Raw genomic sequence first — 21,251 nt, 5'->3', positions numbered from 1 at the left:
GATGCATTTTACCTTACTTGTATTATTAATTAGACAATTGTATTAAAGCATGTCGTTCATGCAGAATTTTAGTTTACTTTTTAAAAAGCTTTTTAAAAAAACCCTAGGTAAACCCATTTGAGCTTTCCTGCAAGTACCATATTTTTCAGAATATAAGGAGCATCTAAAAGGGTGTGGAAATGTTGGTGCGTCTTATACACTGAATACAGCCATTTTTGGCGTCCTGAAGCCCCGCCCCCATACCTCATTTTTGGGAAAAACAGGCTTTTTGTTTTGCAAAAACAGGCTGGTTTTTTTGCAAAAACAGGCTGGTTTTTTTTGTTTTTTGTTTTTGTTTTTTTTGCAAAAACAGGCATTTTGTCCTTCCCCTCAGCCCACAGCAACACTGCAGGCTTCAGCAGGGCTGGGGGAAGGCAAAAATGCCTCCATTTTTGCAACCCCCCCCCAAAAAAAACTGGAGGCATTGTTTTCCACCTGTTTTTCACAAAAACGAGGGCATTTTTGCCTTCCCCCAACCCTGCTGAAGCTTGCAGAGTGCTCCTGGGGGCCAGGGATGACAAAAGCTTTTTTTTTCTTACTTACCTCTTTGAAATCTTGGTGCATCTTATACAGCGGTGCATCTTATAGTCCGTAAAATACGTTATTTTAAAGATTCTTTAACGACAGAATCCTTACCCAGCATTATGCTGGTTTTAAAGATGGTTTTATGTTATGGTTTATGTTAACATGGATGATATCACTGTTAAAAATTGTAAGAAATTGTAAGAAGAAATTGTAAGAAAAATGGACCATTTTCACAATACGAATGGGTTCACAGCTACCTTGGATGATAAACTGACATTCCTTTTCCCCCCTGTACTGTGCCGTCATAGTAATTAGAAATTCAATTCATCAGAAAAACATTTTATTACTCGCCTGAAGAAGAAAAAAAAAAGCTTTAATGCTAATGACAGCCCTTTCTTTAATTTCTGTTCCTAGGAAGTTAGTATGACATGTCTGGCAGCATGAGACTAATCTGGGGTTTGGGCACATGGAGGGAGGGAATACTTTTAGTGATAAAAATAGCAAGATTGCCTCTTGAGGCAGCCACAGCAGGAAAATGTTGCCAGAGCTGGCATTTTACTCAGATAGTGCCTTGCAGTCCTAAAATTCAAAAGGAACAGGCCAGGAGTCATGTAGAATAGGTTTGATTTCCAGGGTTATCTTTAGTGTTGGTGATGTAACCGTTATAAATTTTTGGACTGCATGAGAACATTTTGGATTACAAAGAAATACATAATGAATTTCTCAGTTGAGCAGATAAAGATAAAAGGGGGTGAGGAATACTAGTACTGGAACGGACGGTTCAACCCCCCCCCCCAAAAAAAAACCCTGATTGAATTTTGTAGACTTAGATAAGTACTTAGTAGGATTCTTTCCCAAATAATTGCTAACCACATGAGTGCAGCCTTAGTTTTGGGAATATTTTTTTCCAATCCAAAATTAATCAAACAAAATGTAATGGACTCAATATAACCATCTAGAAGGAGTCCTTCGGTAGACAAATGAGGGCACAACTGAATAGCTTGATTTCAAGCTTGACAATCTAGGAATGGATAAAGAGATTTTGTTCATAAATGACACATTGCAGATTCCTCCTCTTCTTCCCTAAACTTTCAGGAATCCCCTAACTCTCCCCCCACCCCAAGGAGAATTAGAAGCCAAGAGGGTGGAGGGGGAATTAAAAGAGCTCAACCAGAAAGCACATTTTCTATCTTGATGATGACCTAACTAGTTGACTATATCACAAACTGCCAGATGCCGGCAGTTCGATTCTTACTGACTCAAGGTTGATTCAGCCTTCCATCCTTCCGAGGTTGGTAAAATGAGGACCCAGATTGTTGGGAGACAATATGCAGACTCTGTAAACCACTTAGAGCTGTAAAGCACAGTGGAGGAGTATATAAGTCTAAGTGTTGTTGTTGGTACATATTTTCTAGACCTTAAAATGTGACAATGAAATTTATTGAAAAGTACTCTTTTCAAGATGTATCATTTCAGGCATCTCTGCAGTGGGAGAAGTGTGCATGTGTGTGTAGACAAATGGATGAATGGATGGATGGATGGATAGATAGATTTAAAATTTGGTTTTAATATTGAAAGATTGCTTGGTAAATCCTTTTGATTTGAGTAGGCTGACTAGAGCTTTTGGCTTTCCTGTGTGAGAAACATTAATGGTTGCTTTCAAAGTTACATTTATTAAAAAAAAGCCAAGGGGGATAGAAAAGGCCAGTAATGATTTATATTCAGGAAAAGAAAAAGAGAGGTTGGTTCTCGAAGTGATCAGTTCCTGGACTGAGTATATACTTGGATGCATCATTGTTCAATAGTCTGCAAAACTTTATAAAACAATCTTTCATGCTGCAAAACCATGTCTTTGGAAGACCATAGCAGTGTTATTATTTAATGCACATTATTCAGTGTTTCAAGCTTGAAATCAAGCTATTCAGTTGTGCCCTCATTTGTCTACCGAAGGACTCCTTCTAAGTGGTTATATTGGGTCCATTACATTTTAGGGTTAAACCATGCCTGCATAGGAAAAAAATGAACATTGGTCAAGTAGGTTTTAGTATCCCGATTAACGTTGTCTTTTTAAATAAAAAGTGTGCTTAACTTAAGGTTTATTTGGGCGTGTTTTGAATGTAGTATTGTAATTGACTCAATACGAGCTTACTTGCTCATAAAGACCCATGGTTTTGAAGAGTAGGAATGGGTCCACCTCTTCCAAAATTTCTCAGTTGTGGGATCTGACATCACCCAGGGGGTCTACTACTAGATCCCGATCTACTTCCTGTATATTTGCAATATATCTAGGGTACACTTTAATCACTGAACCATTTGATTATTGTACAGGTAGTCCTCTAATTATGACCACAATTGAGCCCAATGTTTCTGTTGCTAAGCGAGACATTTCTTAAGTGAATTTTGCCCCATTTTATGACCTTTCTTGCCACAGTTGTTAAGTGAATCACTGCAGTTGTTAAGTTAGCAACACAGCTGTTAAATGAATTCAGCTTCCCCATTGGCTTTGCTTGTCAGAAAGGGTGCAAATGACCTCAGCACACTGAAACCGTCATAAACGTTTCCAAGCGCCTGACTTTTGATCATGAGCATGCTTCAATGCTCATAAGTGTGACAAAAAGGTCATAAGTCACTTTTTTCAGTGCCGTTGTAACTTCGAGCGGTTGTAAGTCAGCAACTACCTGTATATCCTTATAGATGTTTTACTGTAGCTTTATCTCTTCTATTATATTTTTTTACTGTTTATACATTTGATGTGGACATTTCTGTCATTCTCTCATGGAATAACCCATGGTTGTCATTCGCAGCATACGGGCCAGATGTGTCACGTGCTGGCTGCTCCCACATTTTAGCAAAGGGGGGAAAGTCGTCATACGTCATGTGATAAGGCGAGTTTGACACCCCTGGTATAGCCTGGTCAAACTGGAAGAAAAATGGCTGTCATATCTGAATATGTCAGTCTTCTCAAAAGAGATGGATAAACAAATACATCCAGGCATTCCTATAGCGATATTTATTTTTGTTCTGCATTTTGGCTGCTAAATAATGAAGTTGTTCATTATACCCACAGAGGAATAAAAATACATAAAAAAGAAACTGACAATAAAAATAGGCTACAGTTTGGTAAAGACACCACAAATCTTTTCCTCTGTTCTAATTATGTTAAGGTTGGAGTCTTTATATCTCCACAATCTTTGTCTTAATGCAAGTGGGATAATGAATGAATGCTTCTCTCCAGTGCCTTCCCTAACGAGAGTGTATATGTGTCATTAATCACTGGTAACAAGCTTTAATAAACTCATTTATATTCCCTCTAGGTGACTTTGCATCCAGCTGTAAAGAAACATCTAACAGAAGGGATCTATCAAATCATAGATCTCTGCAAGGAACGGGACATCAAATTCTTAAATGTTTCTCTACCAGCAGGTGTGAGAGAAGTTTTCAAGGAACTCTATCGCGATTATACTCATTATCACAAAGCTTTAAAGCAAGGGGATGAAAAGTACAAAGCGTGAACTAATTATTCTTTTGAGTTCTGGGTGAAGAGTCTCCATCTGGATGGGATGAAACCTACTTTTCTTCCATATTAAGTCACTTGATTTGGAATGAGAAAACTATGTGCCTCAAAGCAAGGATGAATGGCGCATATCCTCTGCATTGGTGATTTGAGTAAACTTCTGCTTTTCCAGGGTTACAAGCAGACATTTCTGAAATAAATTGTATTAAAAATGTACATTGCAAGGAGAAGTTCTGTAGAGGGGGAAAAAAATAAATGTATTAATGGGCCAGAATTTTGAGCTATGAACGAGCACCATTTTTTCCCTTTTTGACGTAAGCGATAATGGGTTCCAAACTTCTCTTTTGTTGTTGTTGTTTTGTTGTGTTATTTTTATATTTAGACCAAACAAATTTTGTATTATACCTGTAAAATATTGATAACTATTAAATTTAAGTAGCCTTTTTTAAACAAAAAAAAACGGAGTTGTTTCTCTTCTATGGCATATCCTTAAGGCAGATTTTTCCTAACCTGATCTTTCCAGATGAATTAAGCTATAAATCTCATCATCTCTTACTTACAGATCACAGCGAAGAGTTAGCTGGAAATGAGGAGTCTTTTGAAGGAAATATTTGGAGTCTGTATTACCCTCCAAATATTTTACAAGACAACATTTTTTAAAATTTCTGCAAAATGTGTGTTCTGTTACTGGCCTGTCAAACTGTCATATTGTCAGAGTCCCACTGAGACAGGGATAAACACCACTAGAAACTATATTTTTTTGCAGTCTAGGAAAAAAGCCATGTAAGATAATTGACAGTTTCTGAGAAAGCAAAGGTAGTAATTCGGAATTTATGAGTCTTCAAACATTAGTGCTGTCAACCCTATCAGTAAATCAGACAAAGAAAGGGACGCTAGATAGGTAGTCCTTGGCTTACAACCATTCATTTAGTAACCATTCAAGATTACAAAGACACTGAAAAAAGTGATTTATGACCAGTGTTGGGCTTCAAATAATTTAACAACTAGTTCTCTGCCCTAATGACTGGCTGGGTAGGCGTGGCTGGGTGGTCATGTCACTGGGTGTGGCCAACTTGATGTCACTCATGTCGAGGGGTGCTTAGCCTCGCCCGGCCTCTTGTGACTATGAGGATGCTGCAACGGTTGTAAGTATGAAAAACAGTCATAATGGGACTTTTTTTCAGTGCCATTCTAACTTTGAATGGTTACTAAATGAACTGTGGTAAGTCAAGGATTACCTGTAGAAAAATACAAAATGGTTCTTTGCTTGCAAAAAGCTGCCCTAAATACCAATCATTAATTAGAAATAGGGGAATACACACTGAAGATGGAAAGCTAAACCATTCTGTCTGATACTTCCTTTTCCTCAGCAATACTTGCAACCCAGAGTTGTAAATCAGGCAGGGTGCTAGAGCACATTGAGGAATTAAAATAGTTAAAATACAGCCAACTCTTGCTCATAAAGTGAAACTCTTTAGCAGAGAGGTCGTTTAAGCTCTCCAGAAAGTGGGTGGGCATATTTGGGCTACAAAATGCTGAGATAAAGAGACAAAATAACATATTAATATCTTGAATAAGGGTTAATCCCATGTGTCTTTCTTCAGACTTTGCTGCAGGGAATTTTTGCCTATGAATATAGCTATCTATCTCTTTATCTCAAGTGCTGACATCTGCTGTGGGCTATTAAGGGAAGGTGGGGGCTGCTTTCTCCCTCTAAGAAAACATGTTTCTCCATTTCTTATCCAGGGAAATATATTCTTCCTTTTTCATATTTCTCAAAATATTTTATTCTTCTAGGAGTGGGTTAGTGGGTACTAACTCTACAATTGGTGTCTTGTTACTATGCCATATTATGAGAGCAAACTATAACAAATTGGAAGGAGGATCCACTTATTATCAGTGAGCAATCACGTAGCTTGGCCACTCTGAAGCAATGCAAGAAACTCCTGTCCCAAAGGTCCTTTTTCAAGAGGCAACTGGACTTTCTGGAAACCAAGAAAGTCCTGTTGCCTCTTGGAAAAAAGCACCTATGGGACAACCATGACCTAGGTGACTGAAGAATCCCCAAAGACAAGAGACTGCTATGCTCAGTGAACTGATAAAGCACCCAGGAGAAGCAATCATTAGGTCCATTTGCACCACTTAAAGATACCAGCTATCCTCACTCACCTCACAAGATATCCTAAGATAATCATCCAGATTTAAAGAAAAGACAGTAAAAGAAATCAGACATAATGCCAAGCTTGCATCCTGCCTTTCAGCCATTTCTTCTATGGCTATGCCAACCCTTCTGTAAATAGCTGTTCAAGTCCTAGGAATAAAAGTACCACAAAAAACTCAGGGGGGGGGGGGAGATGGGACACGGGGGACTCCAGAGAAGATCAGCTACAGACAGAAAGTATTGGTATACTGCTAAGAACCATTAAGGCTGTTACAATGTAACAAAGTTTAACCCTGAGGCAGTTTCTGAAAACACTTAAAGCAGCAGGGGCAGCAATTAAGATAAGGATTAGTCTAGAAGTACAGGCACACTAGAACCCTTCCTTCCTGCGTTCCTTGAAGAATCAGTCCTGTAAAGTGGGAAAATATTTCTTCCAACAACCAGTTCTCCGAACTGCTCAGAAAACTAACATATAGTTCGGGAGAATCGGTGCAAACTGGCAGGAGCCCACCACTGCTTATGACCTTTTTTCATACAATCATTGCTGCATTCCCATGGTCATGTGATCAAAATTTGGATGCTTAGCAACTGGCATGTATTTATGATGGTTGCAGTATCCCACAGTCATGTGATCATCTTTGCCGACTTTCTGACAAGCAAAGACAACGGGGAAGCTAGAGTTAGTAACCGTGTTACTAACTTAACAACTGCAGTGATCAATAACTATGGCAAGAAAGATTGTTAAACGGGACAAAACCTACTTAAAAACCATCTCACTTAGCAACATAAATTTTTGACTCAATTGTGGTTGTAAGGCAAGTCTGGCTGAACAGAGCAAAAGGTACTTTTTTGAAACTATTCTGTGTTTCCCTGAAAATAAGACAGGGATTTTTCTTTTCTTTTGACCTCCAAAATAAGCACTTGGCTTTATTTTCAGGGAAGTCTTATTATTTTTGAGGTACAGGAGGCGGCAAGCGTGGTCACCTCATGGCTGCTGCTGTGTTGCAATATTTTAGGGGAGGGTTTATGTTTTTTTGGGGGGGGGCTTATTTTAGCGCATGTGCTCAAAAGCCCGATCGGGCTTATTATCCATGATAGTAGTAACTATAGTATTATTATAACATTACTAATATAACTACAGTAATACTAGCCATTACTAGCTATAGTGATAGAACTTGTAAATCGGAATTTGCTATCTACTTTTCTTTCCTCTTTTATCTTCAGGAAAATTATAGGTAGTCCGCAGCTTATGACCATAACTGGGACCTGAATCTCAAGTCATTTAGTGAAATGGTTGTTAAGTGAGATACCACATGGCTGCTACATTCAATGACCACAGTCCTGACACTCCTGGTTGTGGTTGCTAAGCAATCTTATGGGGTCCTCAGAAGTGGGAGGGGGCAATCCTGAGAAGCCCAGAGCCGGCCATGTGCAAGTCTCCTCCACTTGGGCTGAAGATGCTCCCTGCCAAAATCCAAGCAGGATTTTAAGATAGTAAGCAGTAAGGTAAGGAATACAGAGTCCGGGGGGGGGGGAGGGGGGAAGTTGGGGGTGGGTAGGGAGAGGCCTGGTAGAAGCTGCAAGCAAATGTCTCTCTGCTCAGGGCTGCAAATCCACCCTGTCAAAATCCAAGCATTGACTTTCTAGTCAAGCTGACATGGAAGATTGCAAATGGTGATCATATGTTTGTATGGGGTGCGAATTGCCAAGAGCCCAGATCACAATCCCTTGACCGTGAGGGGAATGTGCGTGACATTTTAATGATGGAATGTGCTTTATGAGTTGTAAAGCATCCTTTCCAAGGCCATTGTTAATTCAAACAGCCGCTAGATGAACAGTCATAAATCCAAGGGGGGTTTGTCTGAACTGTTTTTCACAAATTTCTTTCTTGATCTGGATTGAAGTTTGTTCCATTGTTGCCTTGATAGTGGATCTTCCTTGTCCTTCAAGACCATTGTCCTTCTTCAGTATGTTTGCTGCATCATTCTTTCAGGGCAGGAAACTAAGATTTCCTCATTTCTAACCTCTATATTGTTTATTGAGGAATGCTTGTTTATATTCTCTACATTACTGGTCTTCCATTCAAGAGAGTCTACTATGCCATCCTGGAATTTTCCAATTGCTAACTTGGCCTGACATTACTTGTTAAGTCTCCCTCCTCTAAAAATTTACATGGGTATCTCAACTTGAAACTACCCTGTTTTCCTGAAAATAAGACCTCCCCAGATAATAAGCCCTCCCCAAAAATATTGCAACACAGCAGCAGCTATGAGGTGACCACACTCGCAGCTTCCTGCACCTCAAAAATAATAAGATCTCCCAAAAAATAAGGCCAAGTGTTTATTTCAGGGATCAAAAGAAAAAAGGACACTGTCTTATTCTTGGGGAAACACAGTATATTTTGTGATGATAAAGTTCAGAAAAAAACTTACTTCCTTCCTTCCTTCCTTCCTTCCTTCCTTCCTTCGTTTGTTCTTTCCTCCCTCCCTCCCTCCCTCCCTAACTCTGATGTTGGGCAGAGTTATCTAACCTCTCTAACCATTGACAAAACATGAGAATGAGGTCATAAGACCATACAATCCAGCATACTCTCACTTAAGGCGCATAATTCAGCAAATTTGTGTTGAGCTTTCAGTAGAATTAATAACTAGCTTTACAAAGAACTTCAAACATAAGTAAACCCTAATTCAGCATAAGGCTTGCTTTTTTGCATTGAAAAGCCTAACACAAGTTGGTCCCTTTCACAGAGTCCACGAATGCCCAGATGGGAAGTCTGACCTTTGTGCATATCAGTGGAATATGGAGCTTGATTTTTAAAAATTCCTTTTTTTACATGATATATGTATCTATATGCAATGCATGTATGATATAAGGTAGCTAGATTCGATTGCAGTGTTGATGAGAGCCCTTTGGATGATCCAAAGGACCAAAGGTTGAAGACAAATAATCATGGAGGATGTCTAGCTGTCTGATCACTATGAATCAACACCAATATGATGGCATATAATCAATGCATGATACATTTCATTTTTATTATAATCAATGGGAAGAATCGCATCTATATGCAGAATGTCCATCTTTAATTCTCTTCCATTTTCAGTTATGCCTTGGAGAAACTCTTGAAGGCGTCTGCAAATAAAGCTGAAACCTGGATAGGTAACTTGGTACCTTCTGCAATTTTCATATTATATTCAATCAATATTCATATTAGTACCAACCAGCATGACAATGTGACTTACACACAGTATTTAGTTTTTACAATAATACAATAATACAATAGCAGAGTTGAAAGGGACCTTGGAGGTCTTCTAGTCCAACCCCCTGCCTAGGCAGGAAACCCTATACTGTTTCAGACAAATGGCTATCCAACATCTTTTTAAAGACTTCCAGTGTTGGGGCATTCACAACTTCTGGAGACAAGCTGTTCCACTGATTAATTGTTCTAACTGTCAGGAAATTTCTCCTCAGTTCTATGTTGCTTCTCTCTTTGATTAGTTTCCACCCATTGCTTCTTGTTCTACACTCAGGTGCCTTGGAGAATAGTTTGACTCCATCTTCTTTGTGGAACACTGAGATATTGGAACACTGCTATCATGTCTCCCCTAGTCTTTCTTTCTATTAAACTAGACACATACAGTTCCTGCAACTGTTCTTCGTATGTTTTAGCCTTCAGTCCCCTAATCATCTTTGTTGCTCTTCTCTGCACTCTTTCTAGAGTCTCCACATCTTTTCTACACCATGGTGACCAAAACTGAATGCAGTATTCCAAGTGTGGCCTTATCAAGGCATTATAAAGTGGTATTAACAATTCACGTGATCTTGATTCTATTCCTCTGTTTATGTAGCCTAGAACTGTGTTGGGTTTTTTGGCAGCTACTGCACACTGCTGGCTCATATTTGAATGGTTGTCCACTAGGACTCCAAGATCCCTCTCACAGTTACTACTATTGAGCAAGGTACTACCTATACTATATCTGTGCATTTTGTTTTTCTTGCCTAAATATAGAACCTTACTCTTTTCACCATTGAATTTCATTTTATTAGATAGTGCCAATAGTTCAAGTTTTCAAGATCCTTCTGTATCTTAAGCCTATCTTCTGGAGTGTTAGCTATTCCTGCCAGCTTGGTGTCATCTGCAAATTTAATGAGTTCCCCATTTATTCCCTCATCCAAATCATTGATGAAGATGTTGAAGAGTATTGGGCCTAAGACAGAGCCTGGGAGTCCTCCACTGCATACGTCCCTCCATGTAGATGTAGTTCCATTGAGGACTACACGTTGAGTATGGTTGGTCAGCCAGTTATGCATCTATCTGGTAGTGATGCTGTCTAACCCACATTCTTCTACTTTATCTAGTAGTAGGTTATGGTCTACCTTATCAAATGCCTTAATGAAGTCCAAGTAAACTATATCAACGACATTCCTCTGGTCCACTAATTTTGTCACTTTGTCAAAGAATGCAAAAAGATTAGTCTGGCATGATCTGTTTTTGACAAACCCGTTTTCTAGGATTAAGTTCCCAAATCTTGTCAGTTTCATCCTGAAGGACAAAAATGCTAATTTTGAATTTGCCCATGGATGAGTAACTCAAAATAGGAAGCAGAAAGACAGGCACACAAGCCATTTTTCTCCCTTTTTAGAACAGACATACATATTTATTATCCCTTAAAGCCCATTGCAGTGTACCCTTTTAGTCACAAGAGGGAGATGTTGTCAAAAATCCAGCTTCTAGCCATAAAACTCAATTTCATTAGAATCAGAAATGCAGCAAAGAAATGGATATGCTCAGAGCTGGATCAGACTCTGCTTCTACTGGCATTTTAGCCACTGGTGAATGGCAGCAGGGAAGTTATTCCCCCCACAAAAGGGCCCCGGTGGAATACCCAAAGAAAGTAGGATGTAAAATAGTTCACCCTACCTCTCAAATTTCAAACACTTTGATTAACTGCTGCCTTGTGTAGAGATGTAAAACTCCCACAGTTATTAAAAAAGAGAGAAATATTGAAGGAAGAGGACATAAATAATATCATTTTAAAGCACTTTTCATAGTGACAGAGTAGGCTAATTTATCTTGCTTTGGAAAATAAGCAATTTTCTGCAGGGTGGAATCTACTTACTTTAGCTACCGGTTCGCAAATATGAGAGCACGCCACCTCCACATATGCGCAGGACCTTCCGCGCATGTGCTGAGAACCAAAAACAGACATGATGACATCCGGGCAGGTGGGCGGAGCTTGAAAGGTAAGTAGAACAGCAAAGGAGGGGAATCCGCTGTGCCACGCGATTTAAATTAGCTAGAAAGTAGAAAATCATTTGTCATTTTGCACACCACACTGCAAGTTGTCATTTTGCACACCACACTGAACCACAAATTAGCCACATTAGTTTGTTATACTAGGGAGTTGTGTGAATTTACCCACTGGCCTCCCAAAATGTGATTTTTCAAGATGCAAATGGACTTTCTGTTTTTTCTTTGAAATTTGCAAGCCACCTAGGGCATGCAATTTCCTGCCAGCTCCTACATTGACTCTGCTTGTTGGAAGCCGTCAGGAAATTGCAAAGAGCTCTTCGCTTAACAACAGCAATGGAAGACTGCTGGGATTGCTGCTACTAAACAATGTAGCCACATGATGTCCTAGTTTACGACTGCAGTTTTTAGTGACTGAAATTCCAGTCTCAATTACTATCATCAAGAGAGAACTGCCTGTGGTGTATAATGAATTGTTGGAAGAAATGTCCTTCTCGGTTCACTTCCAAGTGGGGAAAAAGACACCGGAAACACGGAGGCTGCTTGGAAAGATGGTTTAATGCTGGACAGGATCACATGGCTTGAGCTCCTGAGCAGAAAAAAGGAGGAGATACTGAGAGTGTCCTGGTTTTATGCCCTCTCTGGGTCCCACCCCAGATATTTCCATTCCTGTGTAAGAAATGCATTCTGATTGGTTGTCAGACTGCCAGGGGACGGGGGACGGGGGGCGGGGTCTTAGCTAACTTTGTAGGCTGTCCCAAGCTTGTTTTGCCTTGCTGGCTGATGTGATTTTCCTAGGTGCCCTGTGGTGAGTTTCTGTTTGCTAGATGGCTCTGCCTGAAGGGGGTAGATGTTTGTTATGATGGCTCTCCCTGAAGTGGGTAGATCTTTGTTATGTAGAATAGACTGGCTCAGGCCTTAATGGCCCATTGACAAAGGTGTGTGGGGGGGAGCTGAGTTTCTGCCTCCCTTTTACAGGAAATATTCTTCCCTTTTAATATTTCCTAAAATATTTCATTTTCTAGAGAGGGGTGGGTTTTAACTTCCTACAGGAGGTAAGCAATCTATTTAGACTTAGCTCACCATTGTCTAAGCTGGTTGGATTAGATAGGATTTGTAGTCCAAAATAACTGGAAATCAAGTTTTAGCTTATATTGTGAGATCTAATAATTCAACCCCCAAAGTACATGTTTGCATGTAGTCCTCAACTTACAACTATTTGTTTAGCGACAGTTCAAAGTCACGATGACCCTGAAAAAAGTGACACAACTGCTTTTTATACAACCATTGCAGCATCCCCGTGGTCACATGATAAAAATTTGGATGCTTGGCAACTGGTTCATATTTATGACGGTCACATTGTCCCAGAGTCATGTGATCACTGACCTACTGACAAGCAAAATCAATGGGGAAGCCAGATTCACCTAACAACCGTGTTAACAACAAGTGCAGTGATTCACTTTACGGCTGTGGCAAGGAAGATCATAAAATGAGGCAAAACTCAAAATTAATGACTGTCTAGCTTAGCAACATAAAATTTGGCCTCAGTTGTGGTTGTAAGTCAAGGACTACCTTATATTTGTCTTGTCCGGAGGAAGAGGGCTTAATATTGCTTTTCTTTCCAGATTTCTGCCTTTCTCAACCTTCATTGTTTCCAGCAGTCTTTTTATTTATTTATATACAGAATACAATTGGAGGTGGGAGAATAGAGAGAAGGGTACATGAAAAGGAGAACTCCTACCTTATTAAAGGCTTTCAGACAGGGGTAATGGGCATCTTGAATAACAGAATAACAGAGTTAGAAGGGACCTTGGAGGTCTTCTAGTCCAACCCCCTGCTCAGGCAGGAAACCCTATATCATTTCACACAAATGGTCGTCCAATCTCTTCTTAAAAACTTCCAGTGTTGGAGCATTCACAACATCTGGAGGCAAATTGCTCCACTGATTAATTGTTCTAACTGTCAGGAAATTTCTTCTTAGTTCTAAGTTGCTTCTCTCCTTGATTAGTTTCCATCCATTGAAGAAAATGGATGTTGAACTAGAAATGATATAAAAGCTGGAAAAAAACCCCAACTTGGCATAAGTAAAAGATCAGATGACATATAGACTGATTGAAACAATCTGTTTCATGGTTTTATAAAATAAATGCCACTTGCAGATGCTTAGTGTTATGTAAGATCACATATGCTATTCAAAAGCAATCTATAAAATAATATTCATTAAAATAAACCTGTTTGTTTGTGTAGTATATTTTTCAACTAGATGGATTCAATTAGAAAGTGGGAGAAAAGTGGTTAGATTTGGAACAATACTTTCCCCTAAAATACAGCAGTAAGTAATCAACATGACCAAGGGGTGGGCTTCAAAAAATTTAGCAAGAGGTTCTGATTGCTGGGTAGGCATGGCTATGGTGGGCATGGCCTAGTCTGCCTCCTGCGCCGAGGTGGCAAAGTGGTTAAATGCAGCACTGCAGGCTACTTCAGCTGACTGCAGTTCTACAGTTCGGCTGTTCAAATCTCACCGGCTCAGGGTTGACTCAGCCTTCGATCCTTCTGAGGTGGGTAAAATGAGGACCCAGGATTGTTGTTGGGGGCAATATGCTGACTCTGTAAACCGCTTAGAGAGGGCTGAAAGCCCTATGAAGCGGTATATAAGTCTAACTGCTATTGCTATTGTACCAACATGGGGGGGGGGGCGTTTTTGCTCTTCCTGGGCTCTGGAGGCTTTCGTTGAGCCTCCAGGAGGGTGAAAATGGGCTACCCAGGCTCTGGAGGCCCCCCTGGAGGCCAGAAATGGGCCTATTTCCAGCCTTCTCAAACTTCCGGGAGGCCCATTTTTTGCCCTCCCCTAGCCTCCGTGCGTGCTCTGCATGTAACTGCATCCTAAATGGGCTATGCGGAGACTCCTGGGAGGGGAGGGGCAGGGTGGGCGGGGCCAGCCAGGAGTGGGATTTGGGGGTTCTCCAAACTGCACAGAATCTTAGCTAGAGGTTCTCCTGAACCCCTGCAAACCCCCACAGCCCTCCCTTGAACACGACTAACAATAAAGCTTCTGTTGGGCAGAGTAAAGAAGCTGCTTCAGATATTAAGTCCTGCGGGGAAAGACCAAACAGTATAGATCATATAGCTTGACTTGTACTTGCTGAGCTTGCCATAAATTGTGACTGAATTCTACAACAGTCTCTCTTAAGTTCTTCTGAGTCTACCTTGCTGGAAAGAAATCTTGGTCTTTTCTGGCATCCGCTTAGCTTGGATTCACCCCAGTGGTGGGTTCCGGATCCCGTTGCAATTGGTATGGTGCAATGGGGCCAGGTGTCCACCACATGAATGAACGCAGCACACACATGCGTACTTACTGCCTGCGACGCTTGCGCAGGCACCATATGCTCTGTGCATGGAAGCCCCGAAAACCTGAAATACCAGTAAGGAGCGCAAGCGGGCGGGCCCTCCGGAGCACCTTACCATACTGGGGCGTACTGGTCATAACCCATCACTGATTCACCCACTCAAAGGCCTTTTTTCTTGCTCAACTATATGGGGATTATCACAAGACCCACCAAGGACTCTGGCCGACAAACATACACACTATCATTCTAGTCCTATTCTACATGTTTTTGGTGGCTTTTCATTCAATGTCATTAGAACCTGGAGTTGGTCCAGTTGGTCACCTCATCCCTTCCAGGGCAGACTTCTAAAACAACCCTCATCTGGAGGGATCTGAGCTTCGGTGAAATGTCATTTTTGATTTTTGTTTTGTTTTTACTGGTTTTGCTGTTGGGGTTCCTCAGATCCTTAGTTCTCATCTTTATACTTGTATCGTGGCCATTAAAAAAAAGGGAGGAATGTGGTGGCTCAGTGGCTAAGACGCTGAGCTTGTCGATCAGAAAGATTGGCAGTTTGGTGGTTCGAATCCCTAGCGCCGTGTAATGGAGTGAGCTCCCGTTACTTGTCCCAGCGTCTGCCAACCTAGCAGTTCGAAAGCATGTAAAAATGCGAGTAGAAAAATAGGGACCACTTTTGCTGGGAAGGTAACAGCATTCCGTGCCGCTTCGTCATTTAGTCATGCAGGCCACATGACCACGGAGAGGTCTTCGAACAGTGCTGACTCTTCGGATTTGAAACGGAGATGAGCACCGCCCCCTAGAGTCGGGAATGACTAGCACATATGTGCGAGGGGAACTGTTGCGTCCTCCTGACGCAGCCGGCAGCCAAGCCACGCCACGCTGCAACCTGATTGGTCCAGGCGCGGTTGGCTGCCGGCGGGAGAATTGCGCCTCTCCCATTGGCTGGCCGCCTGACAGCTATCCATATAAATAGCTGTCAGGCGGCGCTGTCCCCGTGTGAGTCCTGAATAGTTGTTGCTGTTAAACCTGTTAAATAAAGTTTCTGGAAATCACCTCACGCTTCGCCTCGTATCTAAAAGGAACTTAGTATGAAATATGAGAAATATTTGATTCTGTGTATGCTGTGATGGCGAACCTATGGCACGTGTGCCACAGGTGGCATGCAGAGCCTGCTCTGTAGACACGTGAGCCATTGCCCCAGCTGAGCTCCACCACACATGTGTGTGTGCCTCCCACCAGACAGCTGATTTTCAGGTCTCTGCCATGCATGCACTGGAGGCAAGGTACATGCAGGTGTGGGCTCTCATGCTCATGCATGGGGGGGGGGAGGACAGGGGGGTATGGCATTTTTGGTCCCAGGAGGGAGGCTTTCTAGGTCCAACATGGGGCACAGGGGTGCGGTGTGCCCCCCCTGTGGCCAATTTGTGGTCCAAGGTGGCTGTAGGGAGACCTGCTAAGCCCAAAATGGGGCATGCAGGGGTGGGGTGTCATTATGGGTGTGTGTGTGTGCACTGTCACACGTGCATGCACTTTTGGCACACGGCAACAAAAAGGTTAGCCATCACTGAGATAGAGCATCTCAGATCAGCCTTGTTGAGCTCCCGCACAAAAGCTTAGAAGCGGCTTCCATTTGAAGAATTTCCATTCTGTGTTTTTTCTTCTTAGAATGCAGTCAGAACTGCATCCTTTTCCTTGCATGCACATTAATCTTCCCATTTCTTATTTCAGCAGCCTAAGCCTTCTCTGAGGTCTTTCAAGGATGCATAAGTATTTTTCAAAGAGGAGGTATATGCAGATGAGAGCAGCTATTTGCTCATATCCATAGTCTGACATTCTCCACTTTGATAATTTGTTATTTAATAGCCTAACACAACGATGAGAAGACTTTATATGCATCCCATGGGAACACACCCAAGAAAAGAAACATATCAAGCGAAAAGAACCCACCATCTTATTATTGGCTAATTGTATTCTGGTAAGCAATACAATAATGCAATATTTTGTGATCTGGTAAAACTAGGAGCTTTTTAAGTCTGAAAAGGAGACAAAAACACTGGAAAGAAACAATTGAGAAGATAGAAACTTGAAGATATTCATCAAACAAAAATCTGATTGATTGGATAACACAGTAAGTAGTAAAATAGTCATCAACAGGAAGAAATTCATATTTCTATATTATGGTATATTTATCTCCAAGCCAGTTGATTTGAAAACTGATTGTTGATTTAAAAACTGATTGTAATTGCAAAGCAATCAGGAATGTGATGGAATGCAAGCTGGAGAGAAGTTACAGAAATTTGCTGGTGTCTTGATCAACTGACTGCATATCTGTAATATTCTGAATTGGAGACAAATTTTTTGGAGATCACACTCTATACCCATTAATATATAAACCCATTTACGAAAAAAAATAATAGGTATCCAGAAACATAGCTGCATTATTGACTACCCTAAATACTAAAAATCGAATAGCATTCTTGACTTACTTCTTGGACCCATGGGTATCAGCAATCAAGACAAAGGAAGTAATTTCATTCCTATTCATATTATGTATCTTGCCGCATACATTTGTGTGTACCATGAATGGAAGTGTGCAAAAGATGAAGCCATTCAAAACAGGCTATAGAAATGGAAAGGCTTTTTTCCTGGAAAATAATCAGTTTATGCATCTTATAGAAAAATATCAACTTTGAGGATGGCTAAGGAAAATAAAGGATGACTCTCAAAAACTAAGTTTCAGAAGAACATGCATTGGATGAAAGACGGGCATCAGGGTTGAAAAGAGCAGAAGATGAGAGAAAAGTTCCTAGCTGTGACTAACCAGACTTTGTAGGAGATGATACAAGTGGATGGGAATTGTAGTATTTCAGAGACTGTTTGTAGATGGTTTCATACCTCATATTTATTTTTGTAGAACTGGAATTTAGCTTGGCCTTGAATAGGATACATAAGGATGGGGTACATATTAAAAAGACTGAAGCTTTTTGTACAGAAAGTAAAAGATAAAAGCTGTAAACCTGCATTATTTCTAGATATCCTAAGCTTCTGGACAGAAAAAAAAATAACACTGGGGTACGATCTTGTGACACAGATATTTACTTAGCTTTTGGGATGAAAAGAATATGTTGCCCAAATGATTCACTCTTTTTATTGCTAGTTTCCCTCCATTTCTAAGGCCAGGATTTCATTCTTGACTCTTGTGGCTTGTTTAATTCTCTGACTGCCTATGCATGACCATTTAAAATTCTCTTCCTCCTTTCTGATAAAATGTTTCATTAATCTAAACACAGGGGCCTCTATCAATGGCAATCAAGTGGCTATATTTCTTGCCACAGTTCATAGGTGAGATAGCTGAGATGCGAGCAGAATCAGAAGCTGACAGCTCTTAATGGAAGACAAACAGTCTTCAGGAGCTGACAGAGAGGTGATTGGTGATCTTTATTCCCCCATCATGTAATTCCAATGTAAGATGCTTGCAATCCAATTCAATAGAGATGCTGTACTTTACACATAGATCCCTTTAAAGGGATCTATGTACATTTTCACATACACAGAGACCCAGATCTCCAGCCTTTCCCTCTACTCAAAATGGGGGGTGGGGGAATGGTTCCTGAAAGGAACAAACAGCCATGAAATATACCACAGACCAGCACTTGGCACAGTAGCTGTGAAGACCTTGGAAATATTTACCCGTGATGGTGAACCTATGGCAGTGTGCCACAGGTGGCACTCAGAGTCCTCTCTGCAGGCATGACAGCTGTTGCCCCAGCCCAGCTCCATGTGTATATGCCTCCCGCTGGCCAGCTGGTCTCCGGGTCTCTGCCGTGCATGCATGGGGGGAGGGCAAGGATGGATTCCTGCCAGTTCTAACCTCTTCTATTGAAGAGGTTCCACAAATCTACAGTGCCGTTTAGAACCGGTTCCAGCTCCCTCCCCCTGCCCATTTGTACCATGCTTGCTCTGCCCACTGCTCACTGATTGGCTGGCTCACCAATCACCCCACCCATCTCTAAGAGTCCTATCTAAACCTTAAAGTCTTAAAGCTGTCAAGTTTGAACATCCCTGGTTTTTTTTCTAAAGGGTTAGGGGTGCAAGGGTCTTGTAACTTGACAGCTTTAAGACTTGCGTGCTTCAAATGCCAGAGTTTCTGAGCCCACATTTTGGTTGCTAAGCAAGAGCGTTGTTAAGTGAGTTTCACCATATTTTACAAGTTGGCCACACCTACCCAGTGTCATGACTGCCAAGCCACTCCCACCTGGTCACATGGCCAGCAAGCCACTCCCACAAAGCAGGTCACACCTACAGAAGAGGTTCTGAAAATTTTTGAAACCCACCACTGGGGGAGGGGTGCATGTGGGGGACATGCATGCATGCGTGGGGAGCAGGGTGCATGCAAGGGGGTGTTTGGATTGCATTTTAGGGCTTCATGCAGTACCCCTGTGTCCCGTTTTGGCTTCCAGGTTGGTGCAGGAAGTCTTCCAGGCTCAAAATGGGGTGGAGGGGGTGCATGCACTCCCCCATGCCCCGTTATAGCTTCCAGGTTGGTGCAGAAGACCTTCCAGGTCCCAAATGGGGCCCGGGGGGAGCACGTTCCCCCGCACTCCATTTTGGCTTCCAGGTTGTTGTAGGAGGCCTTCCAGGCACAAAATGGGGTACGGGGGGGCACACGCAGTGCCATGCACCCTTTTTTGGGCCTGGAAAGCCTCTTGCATCAACCTGGAAGCAAAATATGGGTGACGGGTGGGGTGGGGTGCATGCACGGGGGAGGGGAGATGGAGCGGTGGGGGGGTCACACACACTTGCACAGGGGTGGGGCACACAAAGGGGGCTGTGTGTGCTTGCACAGTGGGGCAGGGTTGCACACACATTGCATTATGGGATGCGATGACAAAATGGTTAGCCATCCCTGGTCTATACCCACAAAGGTCAGAATCATGCAAACTGTACTATTCCCAGGGGCACTCTCTGGAATGAAAATTGGACTTTAAAGAAGCAGAATAGGGAGACTATTGATACCTTTGAACTTTGGCACCAGAGAAGACTCCTGAGAACACCAAGGACAGCCAAAGAAACAAACCAAATCCAGATTGTGCCTTTTCACTCAAGGCAAAAATGACCAGGCTTAAATTACCCTACCTTGGACACATAATGCGGAGACCTAGCTCTCTGGAAAAAGCTCCAACACTGGAAAGGTGGAAGGAAAGAGAAGAAAAGGATGACCAGTAGCAAAGTGAATGGATTCAATTAGAGTGGCCATGGACATTGGGAGACTTGAAAGAAGAGATTAGGGATAGATTGTCATGGAGAAAATCTGTATATTTGATCGCTCCCGTTGGTTCATATGTAGACTGGTAAAAAACTCAGTTTGAACAGAGTGTTGAACCAGATTACTTTAAGCTATTTTCACCTTTGTCATCCTATAATTCTGTTGGATGTTCCTTGCTCACTCAGAGGGAAACCATATGTCCCCCTAGACCTACCCAGAAAAGAAAAGTGATTGGATCACACTTTCCTGGCATATGGAGTAGGACTAAAAAAATAGGAGACATCTCCCACTCCCTTCCACTTGTGGACTGGGGTAATTCTCATCTGAACAGAAGACATGAGCAAAACTTAACATCTAGACAGCAGCCTCTTCATTTTGAGCCAGAATCAGCATGAGAGACAAATAGTTTAATTACCCTTAGTCTTACTTGTGTGGTAGCATATTCTTATAAGTTCTTTGCATACTCCAGACTCAGAATCAGTTCTTTGATCCTCAGTGATGTCATAACATCTTGCATGTTGGACAACTGAGTTGATTAACATAACCCAAACAAAGAAAATAAATTTTTTCACCATAACCAATGCTGAAGTTCTACATTCTTTCATGAAGCCTGGGGAGGGCGAAAACTGCCTCTCCCGGTCCCCCAGAGACCATCTGGAAGCCGGAAACAAATTGTTTCCGAACTTCCGGTTGGCCCGTTGGGCCCCTTTTTTGCCCTCCCCATACTTCAGGAAAGCCTCCGGAGACTGAAGAGGGAGAAAACTCACCCTCCTCTGTGCGGGGGGTCATGCGTGCATGCACAGATGGGTATTGAGTTGGTATGGGCGCCCGCGCACAATTTTGGCACACTTTACAAAAAGGCTCGTTCTAGGCATTCTGCGTTCGCATTTGACAAAACTGCTATCCAACCCACCTAGTGGCTCCTGGGTTTCAGCTACCCATGTTTCTTCCAATCACAGGTTCTTCAAGGGGAAGTTGGCATGACAGCGTGATAGGTCTCTCTTTTAGCAACACTTTGGAATTTTTTAGACTATAGCTAAGCAAAGTCATGTTGCCATGCAAAATATAAAAAGCAGTCAGGATTTATCTGTACCATCATGACTGTCTGCAAGTGTTCTTTTAAACTCTGCAACCCACACAAAGGCCTGAAATGG

At 41.8% G+C, this 21,251-nt stretch overlaps 1 protein-coding gene across 1 annotated transcript in view; it reads left to right on the top strand.

Annotated features, from left to right (window-relative positions):
• Window positions 1-4,513, top strand: part of URB2 (URB2 ribosome biogenesis homolog) — a 36,021-nt gene extending 31,508 nt beyond the window's left edge. Inside the window, 1 exon segment of the mRNA XM_032215345.1 lies at window positions 3,879-4,513. Coding sequence (XP_032071236.1) covers window positions 3,879-4,076 — 198 coding nt within the window. The 3' untranslated portion in view covers window positions 4,077-4,513.
• Window positions 4,514-21,251: the final 16,738 nt, after the last annotated feature.

The sequence above is a fragment of the Thamnophis elegans genome, chromosome 4 (assembly GCF_009769535.1).
Source record: "Thamnophis elegans isolate rThaEle1 chromosome 4, rThaEle1.pri, whole genome shotgun sequence".
Taxonomy (NCBI): domain Eukaryota; kingdom Metazoa; phylum Chordata; class Lepidosauria; order Squamata; family Colubridae; genus Thamnophis; species Thamnophis elegans.
The sequence above is the reverse complement of the archived record's forward strand: the minus strand, read 5'-3'. Positions and strand labels throughout refer to the sequence as shown.